We start from the raw sequence: 26,657 nt of genomic DNA on the forward strand, positions 1-26,657 counted from the left end.
TTGAAAGGTCTAACAAAATCTTTAATGTTTGCAAATTTTATAACATAACATTAAACAAAAATGAGATGTCATTCCTGATGATCAGGCACTGTGTTTAATCAATCTTTTCCAAATCAGATGGAGAATGATCAGCAGAGTATTTTGCAAATGGCAAATGGATTTATACAGAGCTTGAGAAAGGAACCACTTGCTTTCCAGCCACATACACTTCGGAAATATTCCGATCATCACCTGAAATAACATAGTCAAAATAGAGATTCGCACATAAATATATACACTGATTTAATTAATGAGAATTACGCAGTCCACAAAATCAGTTTTGGAATACATAATTTGCAATGCCCTTCTCCTAGGACTAAGAAAGTTCATTTGGAGAGAAACAGACAGAGCTACCACAAACACCAAAAAATGTTTAAACTACCCATGCTTTTTTTAAGAAAGAAACATAGCATTCAGCTGTTGAAATGGTGTAATGGATTTTATGTATATTCAGTAGATTCAAACCATGAAAATATTATATATCTATACAGAAAATGCACTGTTGCACAGTATCTGAACTGGCTCAGCAGTAAAGATGATTTGCCCCAGCCAGCTTCTCAAAAAGGCAAAAATCTAGTTAGAGGGCGACACAACCGTGGCCAGAGCTAACACCAGTTAACATAACAATACAGCAGGCAGTGCAGCTCTGGTCCAGACAGTGCCCTGTAAAGCATACCTGCTCCCTTAGGGGTGGGATTGTTTGGTTTGGGTTTTGTTTGTTTTAAAGACCATTCATTTCTGTTTGAAAGTAGAAAAAACACAATGACAACTGGTCTACAGAAGTCCTTCTGAACTGAACTGGTCCTGAACTAGTGACTAGCATGTCAATGTTACTTTATTGAGAAATACAATTTAGCTCGTGCTATAGATAAAGATAAATGTGGTGCAACTGATCATATGAAACTGACTATTTAACTATGTCTCAAAGATCAAAAGTTAAACCACTCAATTCTTACTCAGTATTTTAAAATATATATTAATAAATACAAGTCAATTTTTATTTATTAATGTAAAACATTACAGTAATTATCAGGGACATGTTAATGTCAATAAGAGTTGAATAAATATACTTGGCTACTGTAAAGAATTGTATATTTAATTATGTATAAATTTATTATTAATCTCTAAATTAATTTAGACAATGTTTGATGTAGGAAATGAGAATTTTATGTGGATTGAAAATCAGATCATACCTAGATACAGGAACTTCTGCAGAATGTCCTATAAAAAAATGGGAGAAAACCAAATTCAGAAAGCAGTATCTCCTGTCCCAGATCATAATTATTCAAAGCTTGAAAGAACTGATAAAAATTGTTTCCCCAAATATTCTTAGTAATAGTGAAATCAAAACTTAACATGCACGTCATAATTAACTTTCAGAGGAAGAAAACACTGCACAAGTTTGATGGCATAAACAAGTATGTGCCCTTTCCCTTATTTAGAGTTCTCAAACTCACTTACTCATTGAAAAATAAGACAACACCTAAACATTTTTAGGTTCCTAACAACTGCTAACTTAGCTAAAAAGGTTTAGACTTAAACAGAAAAATAATTCTTTTACAGCATTGGAATTGTTTCCAGACAGTCTGGTCACATCAATAAATTCAAGTAACTGCTGTTAACTATCTTTCTTGGTCAGAAAAGGTCTTTATATGAGAAGGTGTGTCCATTGCATGAGGCCAACACTGCTTTAACATAAAAACTGTCCTTTTAACTCAAATTAGCTGTCTTGAGTTCTTGCTTAGTTTTATAACAGCAGTGCAGCAAAGGCAGCCTAATTTTTCTCTGGGAACAGGTTGCCATTCTTCAGTTTGAACTCGAAGTGTTGACTAAAACTCAGTTGCTTTTCCTTGGCTGCCATTTGTCAGTGCAAATAGCTAACTCTAATTGTCATCTTGGGCTAATAAACATGCGTTAAAGGTATTACCTGCATTTTTGCTCTCATGGGGTTATGGGACTGTCACTGAGGACAGCAAGATTCTGAAGAAAAAGAAACGCTGAACCTCTAAGGCTGAAGCACAGACAGCAGTGGTACAGTACATCTGATTCCTGTCACCAGAATAACTCTCAAGAGACTTATTCTGTCTGTATCATGGACCTTCCCCATAACATTTCCATTATTTTTTTTTATCATTAATCCTGTTCTGATTACCTCAAAATTATCAGCAGAGAACAAGTCAAAAGGGCTATCTGAAGCCTTCGTGTTGATTAGCAGAGCATCAAATTCTTTGCCCACCTCGAAGTTTCCAATCACATCATCTAGTCCTAGAGCTGAGGAAGAAAATAAGCTCACAAACACATCTTCAGCACCAGCCTCTTTCCACCATGTAGAAGCACCTGGCAACTTACTTGAGATATTCATAAGAAAAACAAGAATTGAGATGATTTTGAGGAAAAACACAAAAGAAAATTCAACAGTGAGTTTGTCAGTATCTGAATTCCTAAGAAACCTAAGAACTTAAGAAACAATTTGTTACATTACAAAAACATTAAAACTCCAAAAGAGGCAATGAAATTAAGTCAGAGAAACAGTAAAGTATATAATAACACTCACCTTGGTATGGCAGCATTAGATTTAATTTTTTACCAAGTTTAAGCAACTTTGATGGGTTGTATAGACCTATTAGAGTAGTAACATATGATAATAAAAAGGTGTACAGTGAGGATAACTAATTGTAATCAGCAGGAACAAAGAACAATGTGGTGTGGAAAAAAAATCATAGCCAGATCTGAAGGTCTCATACTCACCTGTAAGGCTTGTCTTGTAGTATATTATTTATTTGTTTTTTCAAAGCTTCCTTACAACCTCTGGTTCTCAAGTCCTCATACACTGAAAACCTACATATTCATCTTCAGTGATTGGATACTTGAAAGTGCTTAAAATACTTAGAGAGAGGCCTTTGTGTCTCTTTGAAACAAACTAGGATAGTTTTAAGTTGTAGAAAGTACCAGTGAATTAAATCAACTTTTCCAATACTCTGAAACTAAGTTATCGAAGAGGATAATATCGGCAAATAACTTGTTCACTTCTTTTCAGATTGCTGTGACAAAGGAACTTCAGCCTTCAGTGAAATTTGAGTGTGGCAGGAATACCACAATAACTTAAAGATGTTTAAACTCCTACAAATGGTGAAATATTTTGACTACCTACTAGTTTCAACTAAAATGATCTCACATTTCTTCAGGTTTTTGAGCATAATGCAATTTTTAGATTAAACACAAGAGGGTGACAAGTGTTCAGGACTCTCAACAAAGCAAATTATTCCAATGAAGAATCACTCATTTAAATTTCTGCTACCGGAATTTCTACTTCCAGTGTCCAGGTTAATGGAAGGTCATACAAGTGATTTATATTCTACCCTTGAATATGATTCAGTAAGGATAAAACAGCTCAAAATCAATATATAAAATCACCACTTTACTAAGTAAACCTAAGAGAGAAAAAACATAAGAGTAGCTGGGAAGGGAAATCGTGTATGAGTTTGGGATTTTTAGAAGTTTTCCTTTCTATGTCTCAGGTGATTTATTCTCACGCTTCATGGAACAACATATATTGGTGGAAAAAGATCCCTTTTTTTTCCCTGCCCATCTTCTCTCTTCTCTATTTCCATTACACTCTCCAGGAATTCAAATATAGTCCTTAGAAAACCTGTTTGATGACATTTTCACTACATCTTTCAAACTGCCAATAATAGTTCCCAATCATGCTTTCTGACATCTACAAAAATGTTACACTGAAAGACCAGTTCTTTAGTAGGTAGTGACTTCATTTCTGCTAACTGAAGTACTAATAACTTTTTACTTACGTGTGGATTTGGTCTTCGCTAAATCATACCAGTTCCACTAACATTTTAAAATTGTATATATTAGTAGGTGCACAGTGATCATGACAAAACTTGCCAGTGAACCAGGATAACCCATATACTATATGACTATTTTGCAGATACAACTGTGTCATAAACAACCATGCTGGGTATTGTTTAAATTTTGTGCTTTTCTCTGAGTGAGGAGTGTCACGCAATGTTTTGATTTGAGATAAACTGCCTCACTGACAGCTCAAAAACCAGAAACAAAATTAGAAATTGCTGACAAACAGGATACATGACCCTACAGTAATTGCACAGGTTTTCCTCTATATGATGGTTGCTGAGAAAAAAAATTTCCAGTTGGTGAGATAAACATACAAGCACTTATGACCTTATGACTAAGAAGTCTGAGGATCTTTGCAAAGCAAATGTACAACCCTGAAAAGCCATTAAGATTGCATTATTAAACTCTCCACATCAATGTGAGTACTCTTTTGTAATAAGCGTAGTATGAGTATGAGAGATTGAAGGATATCTCTGCCCACCAGATACCATTTTAAACTTCACTCCAGCACCAGGAAATCTGTGAATCTCCCATGAAGGCAGGGAGACATAACATGAAAAGCAGCTGTAGCACTCTGTGTACCCACCAAAGAATTTTCTTCTTACCTTGGCTTCCTCCCAGAGTGGCAAGTTGAAAAGCTTCTTCAAGAGTTAGTCCTGTTTCATTGACTTTATTGATCTGAAGGCTGTTAGATGCCATAATTGCTTTCCTGATAGCATCAAGCATAGAAGCTGAATATCCACCAGCAACATCTAGAAGGGACCAGACTCTTAGAAACAAGCTTTGGGCATAATTCTCTATGTTAAATTTCTATTGAAAGTTACAAAGAGACAGATGTGGTAAACACAGCAAGTTTTACCACTAAGCACTGCCTCTGAAATACATAATTCCCAATAAAGGTGTTCTCACATGCAATCAGGTGAAGAGAACACAACACAAAATCTGAGAAGTTGTTGTTCAAGCCCTATTTACTCTCAAAACAGGAATAAAACTCTTTGTTCATTTTTTTTTCTTTTGAAACACTTTTGGAGCAGCCTTAGATTTCAATACTATACACTTCCTTACTCTAGAATTAGTAGGGGAAATAAAAGCAGGACTACAAGTTGGAGACAGGCTGACTTCTAATATGAAGGGGTGGGCATGTTTTTGTATCTCCCAATGGTTTCCAAAAGAAACCATTTTTACAGCAAATTACTAACCTGTGCCAAGACCAAGCTTCACATTGTGTTCCAGGACCTTTCGCACATTTAAGACACCGCTGCGCAACCTGGATTTAAGAAGAAATATGTTCAAGAAGAGCGGGGCCACAGAGCCATTTTATGACAAAGGTTCTCAGAATGTGTGCAATAGAATTGATTTATTATTTATTCTGGCTGGATACTGTTATTTCTGCTTAATAGAAAGAAGACTATATAGTCCAGTTCCCAAAACACAAGCATAGTTTGGGGGGAAGGGAGATGGCCTGAATCTGCCATTGATAGAACAGTCAAAAATATTTTTTTCCAAATAAATATTCATATAGATATAAATATAAATATAGATATAGTGACTAGACTGAAATATCACAAGACAAGCCAGAGCACACCACACAGAAGTGGATCATAATGGTCATGTTCAGTCCAATAGGTCATTTATGGTGAAGTGGGATATCACATTAATAGCATTTCAGTGGTAGTGTGGACTCAGAGTACTACATGAACAACAACAGTTTTATTTGATTATACATCATTCTTTTTTAATTTTTTTTTTTTTTACTTACGAAAAGTTAGAATTGGGGCAATGCGAAATTGCAGCTCCACGAAGACTAAAAAGTTTCAACTCTTCTTCAGAAAGATAACAGGCATGAGCCATCACTGTCTAAAGAAAAAGAAAATCACCAATTTACTCAATATTGCATTTACTTAAGTGGCTGTACGTTTTGCTGCACTGCTTTCAATAGCCAAAAGGATACGTTACCATCAAGTGAAATTAAGGTACTTCTTGAATGAAGCTCTTAAAATTCACAAGTGTAAATTGGTATTTACCTTCAATATGCCTGAGATATTCCCTCAGCTTTTTTTCATTGATTAATGTAAGAAGATAGGGTGCTGACTGTTGCAGTGACTCCTCTGACCTAAGAGCTTCAAGGAGCAAAAGCAAGAATTCCCCAGTTGTCCTAGCACTGTAGTAAACTTGTGATTTATATTTTGTACCTAACACAGAGATTAAGTAGGGGTTATCAGATACAATGGAAGAGGTATGTACTCTTAGCATGTTTCTCATTGGCTCTCTAAAGGTTTGCACCAGGTGGAGATAGATACATATATATATATACATATATGAAATAATCTTTAAGTAAAATAATGAAATTTGTTGTGTAGCTTTTAATTCTTAGCCTACATAGCTGACTTTAAAAATAAGTTCACTAGCAGTATATACAAAACATAGTATAGGATAGTATAATTTAATAGTACATAAACCAATTATTCCCAGACAAATCTAATTTTCATTACCTCATATACCAAATGCCCACTGAAAGAGAAGAGCAAGAGCTCTGTCATATCTTGCAATCTGCTGATAAAAATGAGAATGGCACAGAGGCTGTTTCCACTCAGTATCTCCTAATAGCACTGTACCCTTGCCATCTCTACTCATCAAGCTCAGTGCAGCTGAAAATGCAAGAACAGCCACGTCTTCAGTTGAGGACATACATATGGTTGTTGCTGAAGCATCTGTGCTGATCTGTACTGTTCTTTAAAAAGAAGGAAATATTTCGGCAACAGTTTCAAAAAAAAACATGCTTTTAAAACACTTTAAAAATTGATTTGATGTCTTAGTTTTGGTGGCTGGACAGTAGAGAATGTTGGATGTTCTGTTATGCTTGTGTTTAATAGAATGGTTTTCCAAACAACCAGAAACCTGACTCCAGAACGCACCAGTAACCATGATTTTTAGTTACCATTTTCACTTCTGTGCATATAAAAGTCTGACAGAATTAAGAACCATGTTTTTCCAGCACTAATATTCGCTTTAGTACACTCACTGACACATCAAATCAGCATGCATAGGACTGTGCTAGAAAACAAAGGTTAATACTGTGTACCTACTTCAGTAGTCCATATTGATTTCTCAAGTAAAAAAGGACACTAAACAAGTAATTTATTGGGATACAGTTTCAAACACAAAAATGGCAGTTCAATAGCTAATTCCTGGGGAGTTTCCAGCTGCCCTTTATGCCTCTGGAAATTCTCTCCTAAACTTTTAAATCAATTGACTGATATTTATGCATTCTGACTGTAGTTGAGCTGTTCATATTCACTTTTGCATGGGTTCTCCACTCTCTAATAAGGTGTGTCCTGGGACTCCAACCTGTTATTACTGTGGGTTGGTATGAGATCTGGTTGCATTTATCTCACCAGTATAAAGCTTTAATGAATTTCAACTCTTCAGGCCACTGTGTCTTTCAATGCTGGGCAAAGTCAGGTAATGAGATGAGAATGCTTTTGGATAATGAAGCAGTAATGTGTACTTGTCTGCATGTGAGGTTGAGACTCTGAACACAACAGGGTAGGATGCTTTCCCTTAGGAAATTGACAAAAAAATGAAGTTGGTCCTACCATAACACCATAGAAGAAATCTTCAGGCAAACCAGTGTGCAAAGATATTGTAATATAAGGATAAGTGAGTACTGTCCAAGAATTACCAGCTCCTACAATAACAGCTCCTTCTAATCCTACTGCCCTAATTCTCTTTGGAGCCCTTGGAAAATGGATCAGGGACCATAAAATAAGTTTATTGTTCATCTCCCCTAAAATGCTTAGGAAAACTGTGGGCTTGTCTAAAGTTCCAATACCTCAACAGAGAACATAAAACGAATCCATACTTCACCCCAAATATCTCTGACCTTGACAAAACAATATAAACTTCTCAGGTAAATGCAGTAAACCATCATTTTCTCTATATGGATTAATCTAAGATATGTTGTTGAAGTTTTTATGCAGCTACCTTGCTGGTTAGCAGCTTGTTTTTATCATATAAATCAGTGTAAGTCTTGTAGGCAGGAAACATGTTCTCCACAAGTTTGACTTCTTCTTCAGTCTCACTTATGTGACTCTGAAATAAGAAAATACATAGCAGTGAAAGCTTTAAATAACATTGAACCTCACACTACAACCTTCTGAGCAATCTACTGGTGCTAAACATACAATGATAGAAACCAGTATCTGTAAAACTACAGTTAGATCTAGTCCTTAGGTTTCTCTTTTCATCAGAGAGATCTCTGGGACGCAAAGGAGTAGCTCCATTTGTTCCTTTAAAAGTGATATGGGATGGTATGCATGTCCATCCCAGTAGTGTGGTGACATAATGGTAAATTTAGGGTTTGGAAAATGTCAAAATAATAGATAAAATAAAACATGATATGCCTGTGAGGTAAAAGAGAGAACCAGCCTACAACAGAATGGACCCTGAGATCAGGGTAGCTGATAGGCAGCTCCTCCATGTATCTGCAGATGGGCTGATTGATTACTGGCCTCAAATAAAAATATGACCTTTCTGTACTCCCACTGGGGCATATATTTTCAAAATGTCCACTTTGTAATGAAAAAAAATCTACATGTAGCATAGCTTTAAAACAGTATATGCTTAGAACTGTGTAACAAAAAAAAATTCATTTCAACACACCTGCAAGCTTTAAAATATCGCTTTTTTAAACACAGAAACTTTCTCAACTAGAAATCCTACAGCTATATTAAAAATGTTATGTAAGATACGAAGATGATTAATACTTTTATATACTGAAATCTGTTCTGCAGAGAAACAATGGAAGGCAGGGGGACAGAATTGACTAGAGAGAGCAACCTTCAGCAATCCAAGGGTTGCTCTACCCTTTGGTACAAGGTGCCAGTCTTCCTGTGTGACCATGCACCAGGACTTGCTGAATTGTGCATCCAGCTATGAGCCTTCTCAATTCCTGTACAAGTTACAGTGTTCTTACAGAGTATCTTTTGTAATTTCAGAGGAATCAAAAAGAGACTCCAAAGTGGAGAGGCTTAAGTGTTTTCCTGCAATCATGAAAACTCCCTGGTCAGTATGCTGTCTGTCTAAACTATTGAAATTGTATATAGAGCTCTCAGAGCTTACCTGCACATGAAGATCACGAGCCTGTGCTAAATCTCCAAGTGCACACAGCAAGTCCTCTGTGCAGGAAGGGCCAAACCGGGGGGTTATTACAGGTTGTACTCTTGGGTACTGAAAATATTAAAAAGACAGGCTTTGTATTCTGTATTCTTTGTATACATTTACGTGGCAATTCCATTTTGTCTTCATTGTTTATTGCATACTGCATCCTCACCAACTCAAATTAAGTTGTATAGTTATTTCCTTAATTTTATTAGACATTTCATCACAGAAATAGAGAATCGAAGTCTGTGTGTGGGGGGGTGTTTAAAACAATTTAAATGAACTTTATTAAAGAATTTATTTTAATTAGAAGTCTCTCATTGAGTCACTGAGATTTTACCAGTCTTCAGGAGCACTGGATACTTTTTCATCCTTGCTGACAGTCCGATATGCATTACCAGAAATAAGTCAGATGAATGACCAGACATTTTTCTGAGTTCCCTTTCTGTGACAATCAAAGATGTAATGATGCAAAACTGTAAGCTTCTGTAAAACCAAGGCCATTTTCTTGTTTAATCTTTTCTACTCATAATAGCAACAAACTATCCCCATACTATCTAGATAGGAAGAATAGCGGTAGAATCAGATATGCTACACAGCAGGAAACAGGGGAGAAAACACCAAGAGCAGAGCTACAGAGGTTTACACCTTGCACATCTAGATTAAAATTTTTATAAAAACTAGACAACAGAATTACAATTCTGCCTTCAGTCCCAGGAGAGACTTGTGTAGAAGTCAGCATATGATATTTTGGATTGCAGGTTCCTGTATCATCTCCCAGATACAAGACGCTCAGGGCTTTGCAGACTAGCCAACTTACTCTGCTAATAGATATCATTTAGGCGTCAAACTCAAGGCATCTGCCCTCGAATATTTTGAGATACAATGTCAAAAAAGCCACTGAAAACTAAAGACTGATAGGAAAATACCTCCACTTGTAATATTGGAGTGTAAACATCTATGTTTACCTCAGGAGTGTGAACCTGAATTTCTTTTGAAACACAGTGTTGACTGTGTTTCAAACGTGTTGACCAAAACTACTAATTTTATAATGGATTACTAACTCTACTGAAAAAACACCGATTTCTGCTGGTGAGAATTTCTTTAATTAGTCTACTTATATACCGCAGAGGATCAAGTGAATTCCCCCTTTCTTTAACAGAAAATTATCCTTCCCAGGAAGCCAGATATTTTAAAGTCAATAGAGAAACACACAGAACATTACTCTGCTTTGCTCTGACCACAGAAAACTGATTTTACACTGTTACAGGTCCATTTTTCAACAACATGGCTAGCAGAACATTTTTCAGACTGATAGCATCTCTCGTACAAAGAAAGAGGTTTATTTTATTGATTTTTCATTAAGACAACAGCTTTGGACAGCATGATTAATGATTTCATATATTCACAAAATGGCTTCTGAATACAGAAGTGGATGCAAAGGAGAACTCTACTTACTTTCTTTTCCAGCAGTTCTTTAACAAACCTGAAAAAAGGTAAAAATAAGGTTGGTATAAATCTGTGATCTATGTCATAAATTATGAAAAATATAGAAAATATATACTTGGATACCCTGTTAAACACTCCAGACATAGATCAATTTTTCACAAAAAGCTGAACCAGATTTTCAGATGAAATAAAAACAGACAACACAATACAGTCAGAATAGTTACACCAAATTATGCTAGTTTTGAATTTGACCCCAAATATGCAGATTATTTTTTTCATTTGCAATAATTACCATTAGACAAGTGGTAATTATTCTGTGTTCTCCCTGAAAACCAAACACATGCTACATTAAATGAATTGAAAGCATAATTATAAGGTAGAGATGTAACATTAGAGATAGAAAAAACAAACCATCTTAGATTTGTCTGTCCATGAATTTAAGCTGCAGTGTTAAATAAATTCTTTTAAAATCCAGTTTTTAAAAGATGCAGCAATATTTTATACCTCACTTACATTAGTTGCAAATGTCTTTGTTCACTTAAAGAACCTTGATTTTCTGGAAATTATTATATTAATGTTAGTGTACAGATTGTCTACCTTATGGAAAATACAGATTTACTTACTCTGTTAAATAAAAGGAGTTACCTCAGATCTCTACAAGAAACCCCAACAGTCAATATGAATAATGCAGATGAGTAAACAAAACTTCCTCTGATTTTGGAGGGAGGAAGTTCTTTGAAAGCTCTTTATGTTCAGTGTATGTAATTTCCAAATGCCAGATTGAGACGGTTTCTGGACAGGAACTCTGTGAATTTTTATGTCATAGTTTATATTCAGAAAACTGTGCGATTTTAATTACAATAAACATTGAATCAAATTTATCTAATATCTTCAGATGGAAAAGAAAATAATGCTGGAGGATAGATTCACAGCACTGGAGCTGGTGTTAGATCACCAGCTGGAGGTAAAATACCCTAGTTCAACTTCTGCAGTGACCAAAGGAGTTTGAGCCCACCCTTGTCTACCTTGGAGAGCCAAAACACAATGTGAATTCAATATCATCTGCCTGCCTCTCCCCTTACTGATTAACCTGATATAATAAAAGATTCACTTGAGCTGAAACTGTAACAGAAGTATAACGCTCAGATGATAAGCCAAAACTTCAGTATGGCTGTTTTCATTCTTTTTCACATTCTTTGAACAGTGTGAACATTGTTTCAAAATTAAAATATCTTTACCAAATATACCTTATACTTTGTTGGCTTATGTACTTCACTGTGAGAAAGGAAGTTCAGCTTCAAATCACTGTCTTCCGTAGCAGAAGAACAGACTTGAACATACATACTCCTCTTTCCAAGTGATTATAACTATTAGTAGCATATATTGTATTCTGGATTTCCATTTCCTACCTTTTCATTAAATCCCCCTTGACAGAAAATAGTACATTCAAATTTTTTCTTGAATTTAGATTTAATATATGAAGCACTTGGAATTGTATCTTATTTCCATGCATACAATATAAATAGTTCTGCTGGTAACCGTAAAGAACTAAAACCAGTGTAGCCCATTTTCTGAGAGTGTGGCAGATCACATTTCCTTGGGGAAAAAAAACCACAAATAACAAAAAAAAACCACTAAAACATTGCCCTCTTAAAGAGAGAACTTTTTCATCTTTCTACAATTGTATGGCTGTGATTCAGTAAGTACTCCAGATCCATGCTGAGAAGCACACAGCCCTCTTCTCTAGTAAGTTCTGGACTACTTGTGGCACACTCTCACTCAAAGCTGAGAAACATTTTTTATTAACACAATTAAAAAGGAATGAGTTGGAGGCACATGATAGATATTTAAAAGAAAGTTATTTAGATCATTCTGAAGCTTTTAAAAATATCAGAACTGGGAGTTCTGCTGCTTTCAGGTCCATTCAGCAGGATTTGTGCTGTATTATGAAAACTGGGAATTTGTAAGAAGGAAAACAAATGTTAGTAGAGTGAAAATTATTAATACTACACATTTTAAAGATGTCTTTAAATATAAACACTGTTAGAAACTCATGACCATTTTTTACTTTTCTGTCACGCCTCTAGCATGATTTGCAAAAATAGCATAGCAACTTCACACAAGTGCCATAAGATGTTTATATTCCTCTTGGGTACCGATATTTGAAACCTTCATACAAGTAAACAAACAGTCTCATGAGAAGAGCTGTATGTCTGCTTCTGAGCAAGGGTGCAAAAGACACAAGAAACGTTAAGACAGCAGGATGTCGTACTCCAGTCTTGGGTCTCCTCTACAATGGGCATTGCCTTTGTTTGATTCTCCTTCATTCACTCAGCTGCCTATTAGAATAGTTTGACTGGTGCTATGATGGAGGAGAACCACAGCATGTTTAAAATGGGGTATATGAAAGCTAACTTCCACAAGGAAGGAAATAGCTCAGACGATAATGGTGGCAACGGAAGTGGTTGCCACCCTACCATCTCATGTCAGGTCACATCACTCTACACACATCTGTGAAGGGAAAAGAGGAGGCAGAAACCACACATATTCTCTCAAATCCTAAAAGGCTTCTCCCTTTCTTTGCAAAAGCCAGAGAGATGCTACTTGGGCTGTGCAGCAACTGGGTATGCAGAAATTGCCAGAACTGTAGGGGACAATACTGCTGGAAGAAAAAAACCTGTTCCTAATAAATTCACACCTGTAAGTTCTCAGATTCACATTCACTATTCAATTACGAAAAATTTTATTTTAAAAGGTTAGGCCATCAATTTAATCATTTTACCTTTCTGTCTCTTGGACAGAGTCAGCAGTAATCTCTTTGTACTGTGGCACACTGTCATTCATATCCATGCAGACTTTTCCAACAAACGCTCGTTGACCAAATTTATCTGTTGAGATGCATTAGAATATAAATCTCAGAATCACTGGTTCTCAAAAAACACTATCAACGCTTATACTGAAATATGAAAGTAAAGTCCACCCCACCAAGATTAATTTATGATGAACAGAATTCATACTCTTGTCTTATCTCTAAGTTGGGACTATATATGTGACTTTTAAGGATAAAAAGGAAAAAGGAAGAAAGCAAACAAACTATATTTAAATAGGAGTTCTCCTCTTGCACACTAGTACCCAACTCTATAATTGTTATTACTGAGGACTAGATTACTGTAGTTTAACTGCAACCAGAATTCATAATAGTGCTATATGAAGAATGGTTGTGAAATAGAGGATGAGAAACACAAGCACCAAAGCACAGTAGCTGTAGTAGATGACTACCCTGAGATGAGAAAAAGCACAAAGATCTCAGCAAACCATCTCTCCTTAAAAGAAAGGAATGAGGTTGCTAACATGCCTCCCACACACAGTTAGAGGGAGAAAATTTTTGGAGCTATTCTAGCATCTTTCTTAAGATTTATCCATGCTAGATGAATAAATCAGAATTCATGTGCAAGACATGCATATAATATTCAATTCTAAGCTGTCAAATGTGTTTCTAAATTAAATTTCTTTGTCCACTTTTACTGTTTGAGTTGCTGAATGCAATGGCTTCCAAATTTTCCTACCAAATCAGAAAGACTAGGTAATTTTTGAATGAAATTTGTTACATTTACACTTATTACATTTTTCTGCTTTGGGAGCTGTCTGAGCCTTGAGAAATCCTGCAAGAACCACAACATTTCCAAACAGGAGACATTTGCAACTGTGAACAGAAGGGAAAGATCCTGATGCAGCTTTCATTTTTCTGATTTCAGAGGGTGTGTGAAGATTTTTTACATTGATTATCCGCTACAACTTGGGAGTATTAGGACATTAATGTGCCAACATTCAGTCTTTTAAACCTCAAATAACAAAAGGTTAGAAAGAGTAGAGAGCTGCAGCTGGAGAACAACTCCAGCAGACCTAATGCAAGCTCAGTCAGCAGCTGATTCGGGAGTGAACAGACAAGCAGAAACAACAGCAGGACAGAGGCAGTGAAGTGAATAAGTGTAATCAAGGTGGGTGGGGACAGAGGTACAACAAATTAAAAACAAATTAGAGACAGCCAGACCCCTAGCAAGTCTGAAACTCCTAAACTCTGATTCCTTCAACTAATATGATACATGTGGCATCCTTCAAAACTCACTGTTAGTCTTACCTATAATTTCAGCAAGAAGAAGAGAAGTATCTGTGTGAATTGTTGCAAAGTAGCAAGCTGTAGTCGTGCCATTCTTTAGAGTTCGTCTCTATAAAAAGAAATCAGTTTCAGCTGTCTGAAAAAAAAAAACAGTAAAGCTGCCAAAAAGCAGAACAGGCAGACTCATTTCAAACTGTGAGAACATTTAGTTATTGTGAAATTGTGCAGTGAAGTGGGAAGGTAAAATATAGATTTTTAATTTCATAATAGCTCTTTCAAGTCTGTGTGTTAATAAATACAAAAATTCCTCACAGAATTTTTGCAGTGACTAAGCCCATAGAAACCACTCTATATTTCTTCCGTCAAACAGGAAATACTCCAACTTATATTTAGATATACAAACAACTAGTCATTTTTGTTATTTCCTGGTTTTGAAAAGCTCTCCAATTTTTACAGCGAAGCACTGTTTATCTGGTGTTAACAAATCAAGGCTTTTGGGAAAAGCAGTGGTTTTCTTTTGGCCATCTGATGTGGCTGGAAAAACTAATCAAGTTTTTCTGTATCAAAACCATTTCCTATTGCCAAATACAAAGCAACAAACTTAAAAGTAAAAGTAAACTAAGCACAACTGCTCAGACTGTAATCTAATTATTTATTTAATTATACCATTTGAAAGGAGATGGTGGTTGACACCTGTTCATATTACCTTTGGAGAGCATAACAGCAAATGAAGTGCAATTTTAGTTACATTAATTCATGATGAAATTTATAGCTTCCACTGATCTTGGGACTGATGACTATATTGACTACTCATCCAGCATAAGGGTTTAAATTACATATTTGGATTCTTGCTACCAAGTAATTTAAGAATTTTCTTCTATTTTTTTTAGTGAGATAGAAGGTGAGACATCCAATACAATATTGAGAACGGCTAGGGTTAATTATCTGACAAACACAAAGCCAAGCTGTCTTTTCTTTACAATATTCAAATGAAAGTCTTTAAGGGTTCCCAAAATAAGTCTCAAAAATAACAATGTCATTACTGAGATAAACTACTTTTGTCGGTTTTAGCTTTTAAAATCCAGAATTCTCTACTTCTGGAATTCTATCAACATTGTTAAATGAAATCCAAAATCATTCTGTTTCCAAATCATCAGCACAAAGAATTGACTTTCCTAAAATTGAAGGGACCAGAGAAGGTTCCAGCTGAAAGCTGGCAAATTTCACCTAAATTATTTCTTTTGCTGAGTACAGAAAGTGTTTACTGGAAATAAGATTTTGGTTTGAGAAACATTCACTGTGTTTTCATTACAACTCCAAAACTACAATGATACATACGAAAAAATATCTGCTCCCTGTAAGTTTAGTCCTGTTTCTAACAGCTGAAGGTTATTGTCAGCCTCAATGAACACTGCAAAGTGACTGGTATTCTGTAGCTTTTGTGGGTGAAGGCATTTTCCTGACCTTGTCCTTTTCAATACACATGGGGAGAGCCTTACCATTGTGTTGAAGCTCCTACAACTAACTTGCATCTCTCACTGGCAGTCTCTTTCCAGATGATACTGTTAAACACCTTGCACAGTGAGTACTTTGAGGTCACTGAATGTGAACTGTAACAGAGTGTTGAGGCACAAGGTGGAAGATGAAATCACCTATATGCTTTAAGCAGCTGAAGGCATGGTGTCTGTCACTAGAACTTATGACCAAGCTGCTCCTACATGTTTTTACTATGGCAGATGGCAGAAAGTAATTTCTTTTTAAATTTGTGTGGCAAGGACAGTATAACTAATCATTTCAGATTTGTTATATTATTATTTTGACAAAATATGTTGTCATAGTAATAGAAAAATGGAAAGCAAATTATGCTGGCCAATTAATTTAATATATTGAAGATATTTCAGTCCACATATTACAGGATAAATTTCAGTCATAGGACAAAACTATTACTTTGCAATGTGACCTAGCTGCTTATTGTCCGGTAGACCTCAAAGCCTTCATATTGTTCAGAACCCATCTAGCTCTAACAAGGTCTCTCTTTGTGCCACAATACCATTGACTGACTCCATCTAAAGCCTCTGCAGTGAAATGCCCCTGCATTCCTGCTGCAAGGACCTCAGCAGTAGATATGTCTTCCTTAACTACCCTAAGACACCTCAGATTTGTTGCCTTTTCTCTTTGATGTAGTCTTTGCAGAAGATAATTTCATAATAAAGGATTTTTATGCAGAAAAGGAAATATCTCTTGAATTATTTCTTTTTTTTTACTAAGCTTGGTTATTTCTGCATTGAAGTTGTCTGCACCTTCTGGCTATACTAACTCTGAGAGTAGTCATAAGTGTTGGTCATTGTACTGAGAAAGGATGATAAACAAGTTCATCATTAGCCTTGTGATTAAAAACAGAACAAGACTGGAGCTAGTAAGGGTCGGCAATTAGAACAGGGGCCATCTGTTGGTTTTATCTGGTTTTCACAACATTAAACATGCTCCGCTCTTTCTGCTGACCTTCTGAAAACATATCTGTATTTCACAAATATGAACGTCGTCAAGTAGGTAAATGTTGTTTGCAGGACTTACAACAACTCTGGTGTATGTTTCTTCTGCAAAACCACTGTCTTGGTATTTGGCTTCTGTTGGGAACGTGTAGGTAGTCAACCACTGCAAAAGAGGCAGGTCTACTCTCGTACCAGTAAATAAATACTGAGGGGCGTGAATGTGTGTATCAACCAATCCTGGCATGAAGAATTCACTAGGGAAGGAAAATAAAGTTATAATAGTCCAAAATGTCTCAAAATGTTCCATGGTATGTAGCTTTGTTTTAAACAAATCCACCAGAGCAAAATCCACCAGAGTAAATGGCAAGTACAGATTACCCTGCCTCTTTCAGCATCAGCCTATCAACTCCTACTGTAACTCTACCCATATCCCTTTTTCAGTATGAAGTAGTTGAATAATAACATTTACACAGAAATGCATATATAAACAGCTAATTCTGAGAAAAACAATATAAGAGCATGATGAATCCAATTATCTCTAATATTGATCCAGTTTAAATAGCAACAAATGCAAACTGACTTCACAGTAACTAAAATTACTCCACTGTGGAATCCACCTGAAATGGTCAAAGTTTTGCTTTCTAGTATGGATATATTTAGAATGCCTCTGACTTCCTGACCACTATATTTACAAAAATATCACAGTTTTACTCTCTCTATCTTTCTATCCTCTCTCTCTCTCTCTCTCTATATATATATATATACATATAAAACTAATGAATTTTCAGGTTTAATGGAAGAACAGCCACTGTGTCTACAAATGCAGACACGGACATCAGTTAAAAAAATCTCTCCTCAGTATCTTGACAGGAAAGGCATATTTATAATGGAACTGTAAAACTATTTGTTGTCATGTAATGTTCAGGGATGAATATATTCATACAGGGATGAATATATCAACATTACTAGGAAGTTGCTATAATTGTTTTGGTTTGGGCTGAAACTCCATACTGTAAATTTCTCTCATGTCTCTCCCCTTCTCCCTGACTATTGAATGAACAGTGATTTCATCTCTTTGTAGTTCCCCTTCTTTCTGTTTTTCCTCTTTTCTATAAATACCGCAAGATCTTCCTCAACCTGATCCATATTCTCAGCACCTTCCACTTTCCTCAGGCTATTTCAAGTTAAGAAAACATCTGATGACTCATATATACTATATGATTAGCCTTTCAACAAAGCATACAGATTTTTTAACAACTAAAAGGATGCTGCAGCTAAGCCACAAGACATTGACAGTGCTGCTACAGACAAAGCATAGTCATCATGGCCAGGCTTCGTGAATGAAGATTTGGGAAGGTTCTATCCACATTTGCTACAGGCACGCTGGTGGCTTATGAGGCCAATACGAGACAGACAATTGCAAAAGGCACAGTAGAAAGACTCCTTAGGTGGTATATTCTGCAAGACATGATTCTTTCTGTGTTGTCTTTTCTCCTCAAGAGTGATCCTGCGTGTGTTCTCAAAGGAGACAGCTGCGTTATAGATGGTGTGTCTCCAGACCTCCCGATTGGAGGCCAGAGTAGACCAGTTATGTTGATCAATATGACCAAGGCTGAGATGTTGTTTCAGGGAGTCCTTGTGTCTTCTCTTCGGGGCTCCTCTCTTGCAGCAGCCAGTGGCAAGTTCACCATAAAGCAAGATCTTAGGGAGGCGGTGGTCCTTCATCCTGGAGATGTGCCCTGCCCAGCACAGCTGTGTTCTCAGTAACATGGCCTCAATACTTGTTACTGCTGCTTGTTCTAGAACAGATGGATTGGTCACAAAATCTGACCAGTGGATGTTTAAGATTGAACGGAGGCAGCATTGATGGAGTCACAGGTGGTGGCGGTAGATGACCCATGATTCGGAACCATACAAGAGAGTAGACAGCACAATGGCTCTGTAAACACTGATCTTTGTACTTTTCTTCAAGTGTTTATTACGCCATACTCTTTTGTGGAGTTTTCCAAAAGCACTATATGCCTTTGCTAATCTGTTGTCTATCTCCCCGTCAATCTTAGTGTCCAAGGAGATGAGGCTACCTAGGTAATTAAACTGCTGGACTGACTTGAGCTCTGATTGGCCAATGGTGATATGGGGATGATGGAAGACTTCCTGAGGTGCCAGTTGATAGAGAACCTCTGTCTTCTTTAAGCTGACTTCCAGCCCAAAGAGCTCAGCAGCCTCTGCAAAGCAGGATGTTAAACACTGCAGAGCTGTTTCTGTGTGGGCAACAAGGGCGGCGTCATCAGCATAAAGCAGCTCCTGGACAAGATGATTTAAGGTCTTGGTGTGGGCCTTCAGTCATCTTAGATTGAATAGACTTCCATCAGTACGATATCGAATGTAGATACCGTCCTGATCATCGAGGTCTGCCGTGGCCCTTTGGAGCATCATGCTAAAAAAGACTGTGAATAGGGTAGGAGCAAGAACGCAGCCTTGTTTCACACCATTCTTAATTAAAAAGGAGACAAAGCATAGTAAGTGCACTCGAAACTATTTCACTTCACCAGAAAGCTAGGGGATTTCACTGCCTGAAGTACTCTAGGTGCAGTACAGTGAGAAATCCAAGGCTCTGTGTTTAGAAGGTTTAAATCTTCTAATTGTATTAACTTTTATTATGAAGTGTGTCAAAGTCCAAGGCAATGCGTTTTATATCTGCAACATCGGTGTTACCTACATTTACTAAGTCTAGAGTTCCACTTTAGTTAGGTACAGCTCACTGCTAACAGAATGGATATAAAATGTAATCTCAAGAAAGAACAGCATTTACATCTGTGACTACAGAAGTGGTTATGTGTGAAAATTAAATACGGCATTTGGTTCTGTGCAGTGTACATCAGCCAGCAAAAGTCAACCATGTCTGCAGTCCCAAACTAAGGAATGCAAAAAGCACACGGACTGTCCACCCTCTGAGTCCCATCTGGGACACAGGTAGCTTTGGGTAAAGAGTTCTCATGGAGCTGAAATGAAGTTTTGCCCATTGAATTGGATTTTATGTGTTCCCTGTGAAATTGTATTCACAGAGACTCACTCTACTTCCTTCAAAGAATAAACTGCATTTGCTGAAATTAATCTAAACAAAACACATACTGTTTACTCAGTTGTCTTATGTCAGATGCTTTGAAACCCCACTTCTCAGCCAGTTGCTCTTGCTGATCACTTTGTTCCAAAAACACAATCTGAAAGAAAGAAAACATAGTTAGGTACTTTAAGCCTGTACCCCACATCAGCTTTATGTAAAGGCAAAACAAGTGATACCTTAAAGCAGATTTTACACACTTACTACAAAGGTGACAGGTTTGCATTGGAATACTTGTTCTTCCTGACTATCTAGCATGATTTTGAAATACCTTTTCACAATCCAGTGAATAACCACACCCATCTTGTAACTTGGAATAAAACAATTAATTCACTTTCAGGTAATACCCAGGCAGATCTGCAGAGATTTCAGTGTCCACCGGCATTCCTGCAATGTAACATCATGGCAGCAGTAGTCACTTGCTGTGGAGGTGTGCAACAGCCTTATGGGAATACAGTTATAGTGTTCACAACCAAAGGGGGCAAAGAATTTGTTTTGCCTAGCAGTAATTGACATCAAGCCAAGTATTTCTAATTTTCTGTTTGTGTCATTAATGTTAGGGTTCTTTTTATTTCTTCAGTGCCTAGGATGACAAAAGAAATTGAGGGGAAAAATGCAGCTAACATTTTCATTTTACAGAACAGGCTAAAAGGAGGCTAAGATCTTCATTTATTTCAAAACAAAACCCCACAATCTGGAACCAAACTAAACCCCATTTGACTCCTGGAGAACACTGACTGTACTGATGATGAGTCGCTGTTGCCAAGTCATAATTTTAGAACATTTTCTATTTCTTTTTAAATTCCACGGTATTTTAATCTACACATGACTCTTGGCAATTGAATTCTCAACTCTTTGATTTTCTAGTCTATCAATAATAGGCATGACAACTCTCCAAGAAACAAAGGTTGTGGAGCCTAGGCACTGCACTACAGGCTCCATGTGGGATCCAGGTTTCCTCAACACTCGACAGAGTAGAGGACCCTGACGCCTCCCTTGGCCAAAGACTCCCTAAACTGGGCTTTTAAGAATTCTTGCTATCATGATTTGACCCTGGTCAGATGCCAGAGGCCTATTAAAACCACTCCACTACCCTCCCTCCTCCCCTCTGCATCAGTGCAGAGGAGAGAGGAAGAAAAAAACAGCAAAGGAATTTCATGAGTAGAGATAAGGATTGAGAGAAGGCAGTATAACAGGCAAAACAAACTCAGAGTGAGGATAAAACTTAAATTTATTACTAACAGAATAAAAGCTAAAGAGTGAGAAATAAAACAGTCTTAAACACACTTTCCAACCACCCCTCCTTCCTTCCATCTCTCCATCCATCCCCCTGCATCAGTGCAGAAAGAGAAGTCTACCCATAGTGCAACAGTTCTTCCAAGTCTGCTGCACCTGTGGGTCACCCTTCCACGGGCTGCAGGGAGCAGCCTGCTCCACCGTGGTCTTCACCACGGACTACAGGGGGGGTAAAGCTCCGAGTCCTTCTCCTGTCCCATGGGGTCCTTCCCACTGGAGACAATCCTTGAGGAACCTCTCCAGCGTGAGTCCATCCACCCCTCGGGCAACAGTTTCAACCTGCTGCCCCGTGGACGACTTCCCCAAGCGAGTGCAGTTCTTGATGGGTTGAGCCGTAGCGATGTGGTCTCCCACGGGGGCCACAAGTCCTACCTGGAAAAAACTGCTCCGCTGTGGGCTTCCCCCTCCGCAAGCCACAGGTCTTCAGCAGGACTTTGATCCATTTTAGGCCTCCCACAGGGGGTCAGAGCCTCCTTCATATATCTTCCTGCTCCAGCATGGACTCCTCCATAGGCTGCAGGAGGGTTTCTGCACTCCAGTGGTTCTTTATGGGTAGGCCCCCCCCTCCTCTCCCTCCCTCCAGCTGCACTGGCCTTGGTGACTGCTTGTTCTCCCGGACTGGAATTTCTTCTGCGCAAAACATTCTCTTCCCCTGTTCTTAAATATGTTATCACAGAAGCGCATCTCATTGGCTCAGCCTTGGGCAGCAGCAGGAAATCCCTCCTGGAACTGACTACCATAGGCTTTTCATAGGACAGTGAAAGCTTCTAGTAGCTTCTAACAGAAGCCACCCTATAGCCCCTCCCTGCTACTAAAACCCAGCTATAGGTTAAACCCATGACACTTGCCTAACCACAGCTTCTGCCAGAAACCAATTCATGGTCTTCTAACTCCCTTGGTATAAGAGCTCATTCCTCTAAATTCAAGGGAATAATCTTACTGCTACCAGAATCCTTCTGCTCCTGAGAAGGTGTCCATGCTGAAGGCCTGTATCACCCTTATAACAGGACTTTCTAAGGCAGCAGTTAAAAAAATCCCCAAAGAAACACCAAACAAAAAACAACAATAAAAGGGCAAGACCAAGTAGTTGTAAAAAAGGCAAATAGGAAGGAATTTAGGAGGAAGGGCAAGAGAAGCAAAAAAGCATTGTTTGGCTGTTATTTGCATGCCATTTTTTTGTATGTGTGACCTCTTGCATAGAAATTTACCATTTTCTAATTTTTCCGTAGAGGAAAATAAGCAAAGGTGGATAAACAAGAAGTTTTTAGCTGACTAGTCTTTTAAACAAACATATGGTTTATACGATTTACATGGTCTAAAGATCAGATGTTTTACATTTTTAGTTAGAAAAACATATTAAAATCACACCTTATAAATAAATACCACACTAGCAAAAATTGCAAGATTATAGTATTCCATTAATAATTCACTTGAAGCAGTATCTCTCTCCTTCCAAAGAGGAATACAGCCAACTTAACGAACTGTATAGCTGTAGAATGCTTGGAATAAAGACCTACTGAAATTACTGATGGGTAAAAACGAAAATGTCATTCAGATACTGAAATCAAAATGGATGCAGAATGAGTGAGGTTAGATCTGTTGGGGGAAGAAGGGGAAAGAAGGAGAAAAAAAAAGATAGAGAGAAACATGAAACACCAGATGACAAATTCTGGAAACAGGCGTTGCCATGGAAAAGCAGTTGCTGTTATGTACTCTTAGGGTGCAGATAAATAAAATACTTACATCATGAAAAAAATTAAGAAAATATGATCACAAGAAATCAATTCTAAACCTGACAACTTGTCCATTATGTTCAAATGAGACTATGGGTATATCAGCAAGACATCTATACTCCCTTCAAACAAACTTGTCAGTGGAACTCCTTACTCAAGATGTTCCCCATTGCTTTACGATGAATTTGCTCTGGACACCTTTTTAAAACTGAATTCTTTAAGGTCTTTGAGGTCCTACACTTGGACATTTGCTCCAGTATTTGCTTGTGCATTCAAAGTAACCAACCTGGTGGACAGTTCTTTAAATTAGTTCTGGACCTTAACACTGTAGAAGCAAGAAAAAATTCTACAGCAGTGTCACTACAGAGTCAAGAAGTAAGTGCATAGGCACTTCAGCTTGCCAAGAAGGAAGTCGAGGAGAATAATAGGCACTTTAGTAAAGGTATATTCACAAAAACTGGCATCAACAGCTGCAAAAACAATTGCTCAAACACTTCTATAAGTTCTCATATGCCACCCATGTGATGCGGCTAAAGGATCCAAAGTTGAGGAGCTGAGACCTCCCTAACTCAGGCCTTTTTTATTCCAAGTGATGCCCAAAGCTCCTCCATAAAGCATAGGTGGTCAACTAAACTGTGCATCAAAGCTGATGCAGAAAACTTTGAGTGCCTCCAAGTACCACAGTGCAAATAACTTTGCTAACAAGAGAATGGAAAGTGAATGATACTGGCTGAAGGAACACAGTTTTTTTTGATCCAACAGTGCCTGTGTTTCTTTATTTCTGGCTATGACATTCACAGATGAACATGGGAAGGGGTCCATCCCTTTTTTCCCCACCCACATGCTCTCTTCCCTCCCTGCTTCTACAGTCATTAAATGACTTTTGCATTAGAGACTTGAGGCCTATTGCTTGCCTAGTTCCCAAAACTAAAATTTGAGGCTTAATGAGAGACAAGAACACTTATTAGACTCAGTTGCTAAGGGAACCACACAACCTGCTGAGAAATGTTAAGCAATGAACTCCATATGGATGTTGGTACCTTGGTACCTTCCTCCTTGTACAGCTAACACAGATCCTCTTGCTGTCCCAATCACTTAAAAAAACCACTTAAAAATATTAACTCTTATTCCACAACTAGCAAGAGTTTTCATGACTTCATCAGGAGCTTTTAGCTTAATACTTTTTCTGTTTACTTAATACTCTGCTCAGCTAAGTTAATTACTCCAACGTTTCAATGATAACTCACATTTTGCACCTGTGTCTGTTTTCTTTAGCCTAAGGAAGGCTACTCTTTCTACTTGCTGTTCCTCAAGAATGACACTACACTGCTCTGCAAATCACTCAGTTAAACACAGTCCCTACTTTGCTAACTTGAAGATAATAGTGTGGGTTTTCATACCTGACAGCAGTGTTTTCCTTGCTAAACCTTCCTTTTCATCTACAGGCAAAGCAGAGAGAGCTGACATTTTATGTCCCTTGAAGGACAGGCAGGATCTCACACTGCAGTACGGGACCCAGCTGTTCACAAAAGCTGATCTGTTCACAGCGTCAGAGACCGTGCAAGATTTTTCTACGATGGAGTTAGCAACATGAGGCAGAAGAACAATATCTGTTCAGTTAAATTTACTTCTGGGAGTAACACTGAAGCAGGTTTGGTGTAAATTTGAATAATAAAGATAAGTAATTTTCTAACCACTATGCCCTTCTTGAAAAGCCAACTCTTTTGTGATTCCAGTGGTTGTTCTGAAAGAGATTACATTTCATGTAATAGGGAGGGAAGAGAGCATATGGGGGGGATGCCAAAACTCACTGAGAGAGTAAAATGCCAAGAACTTTTAAAAAAAAGAGAATAAAATAAAAGTGATTGTTATCATACTCGGGTGGGTATTTCATTTTTGGGCAAAACTGTTTTAATGGAAAATATTTGAAAGAAAAAAAATAACACTTTCTGCCAGTTTATGCAAGGAAAACAGTATACTGTGAATCCTTGTTCCCTAGGAGAAGAGAGTGAGAGCACAGATCCCTACACATAGCTTCCTAAGGTATCTGTTTTTCAAGAAAATCACTTAAAAGTCTTGATTTCCTATGGATGCTGTGTAGAGACACTTTAATGGAAATTGCCATTAGAGAGAGTGGGATGGGGTATGACTTTCTGTCTTCTGCACCTGAGTTACACCAACTAAATCCTTTTTTCATTCTATTGTTTTTAGTGGACACCAGCCATATATAATTACGTAATTCCCCTCCTGTACATCAAAACACAGATTCTCACAGACTTTGATACACCTTGCACCAGGCATCTATAAAAGATGATCCTCAACATCTATAAAAGATGCCTGGAAACAGGTCCTCACAGACATGTGTGAATAGAGAAAATAAACACTGTTAGGTCTTAAAATGTGCTTTGCACAGATTTCAAATGTTACTGAAGCCTGACACAGTGAAGCCTGTTATTTAGCCACAAGAAAGAAAATTTTACATAGGGTGCCCATATATGTTATGGAGTCTATAAGAAATCACTAATCTACCTACACGACCTGCACTGTGAAACTGAGTTTCAAGTGTGATGCTGTTAAGGGAATGACACAGCTTCCCTGCCAGACTCGATCTTGCATTATTATTATTATTATCTTGCATTATTATTAAAGCTTGGCTTGTACCACTAACATCCCTAACTCTTTATGGGTATATGCCATGGGATTTTTTCCCAAGAAAATAAAAAAGCTCCACTCGGAAGGTTGTGCAGGGGGCACACTGCAATTACCCACAATCACTGTTTAGACACGTTGAGAATTGAAAAACCTGCTTCTGAAACTGAAAGAAAACACAGAATCTGAAAGAATGTCCAGACGAGGCGCGCTGCTTTTCTGGGAACACGCAGCACACCTCAAAAACTGATTTCGGCTAACTGCAGACTCGTGCTGAGGGACGCTCCATCTCGGTAACCTCCGGCTCCTGCAAGAGCGAAATCACTTCTCCGCGGCGCTTTCCCCGACGGGCATGAGTGCGAAAATTTTCCGCTTTCTCACCACAGACCGGCGGAGCCAGCCCTGCCACTCGCCACCCCCGGACGTGGACTCGGGGCTGAAAGGGGTTATTTCCACCGCCCCTCGCGGACCCTTGGGGAGCGCAGGACTCCCAAGGACCGGCGCACCGACGGAGCGAAGCGGGGCAGCCCCGAGGGGTTCACCGGGCACCCCCCGCGCCCCGCCGCCCGCACCGGACCGGCGGCACCCGCCCGAGCCCCACTCACAGTCCCGTCATCGTCCACCCCCAGAAGGTGTCGCGTGGAGGATCTCCATGGGTACGGAGGCGCTGGAGTGCACGAAGGTCCCCTGAAGACGGTGGCGAGCGGCGGGCGCTGCGGGGAGCCCATGGC

General features: G+C 38.1%; 1 protein-coding gene across 2 annotated transcripts; it reads right to left on the reverse strand.

Annotated features, from left to right (window-relative positions):
- Positions 1-26,657, reverse strand: GDA (guanine deaminase). Of its 2 annotated transcripts, XM_018086050.2 has the most exons (14): positions 26,532-26,657; positions 20,260-20,348; positions 17,210-17,381; positions 14,657-14,744; positions 13,301-13,406; positions 10,528-10,555; positions 9,031-9,138; positions 7,894-8,001; positions 5,669-5,766; positions 5,109-5,176; positions 4,515-4,661; positions 2,192-2,310; positions 1,233-1,260; positions 1-231 (listed from the first exon to the last, which is right to left on the reverse strand). In XM_018086050.2, exons 1-14 carry the CDS (start codon positions 26,652-26,654, stop codon positions 161-163), a joined length of 1,353 nt encoding a protein of 450 aa, XP_017941539.2. In that variant the 5' UTR covers positions 26,655-26,657; the 3' UTR covers positions 1-160. The 2 variants fall into 2 exon arrangements, with proteins under 2 accessions (XP_017941539.2, XP_017941540.2); XM_018086051.2 differs by lacking the exon at positions 9,031-9,138.

This window comes from Manacus vitellinus, unplaced genomic scaffold (genome assembly GCF_001715985.3).
Source record: "Manacus vitellinus isolate BGI_N305 unplaced genomic scaffold, ASM171598v3 scaffold_9_pilon, whole genome shotgun sequence".
Classification (NCBI taxonomy): Eukaryota; Metazoa; Chordata; class Aves; order Passeriformes; family Pipridae; genus Manacus; species Manacus vitellinus.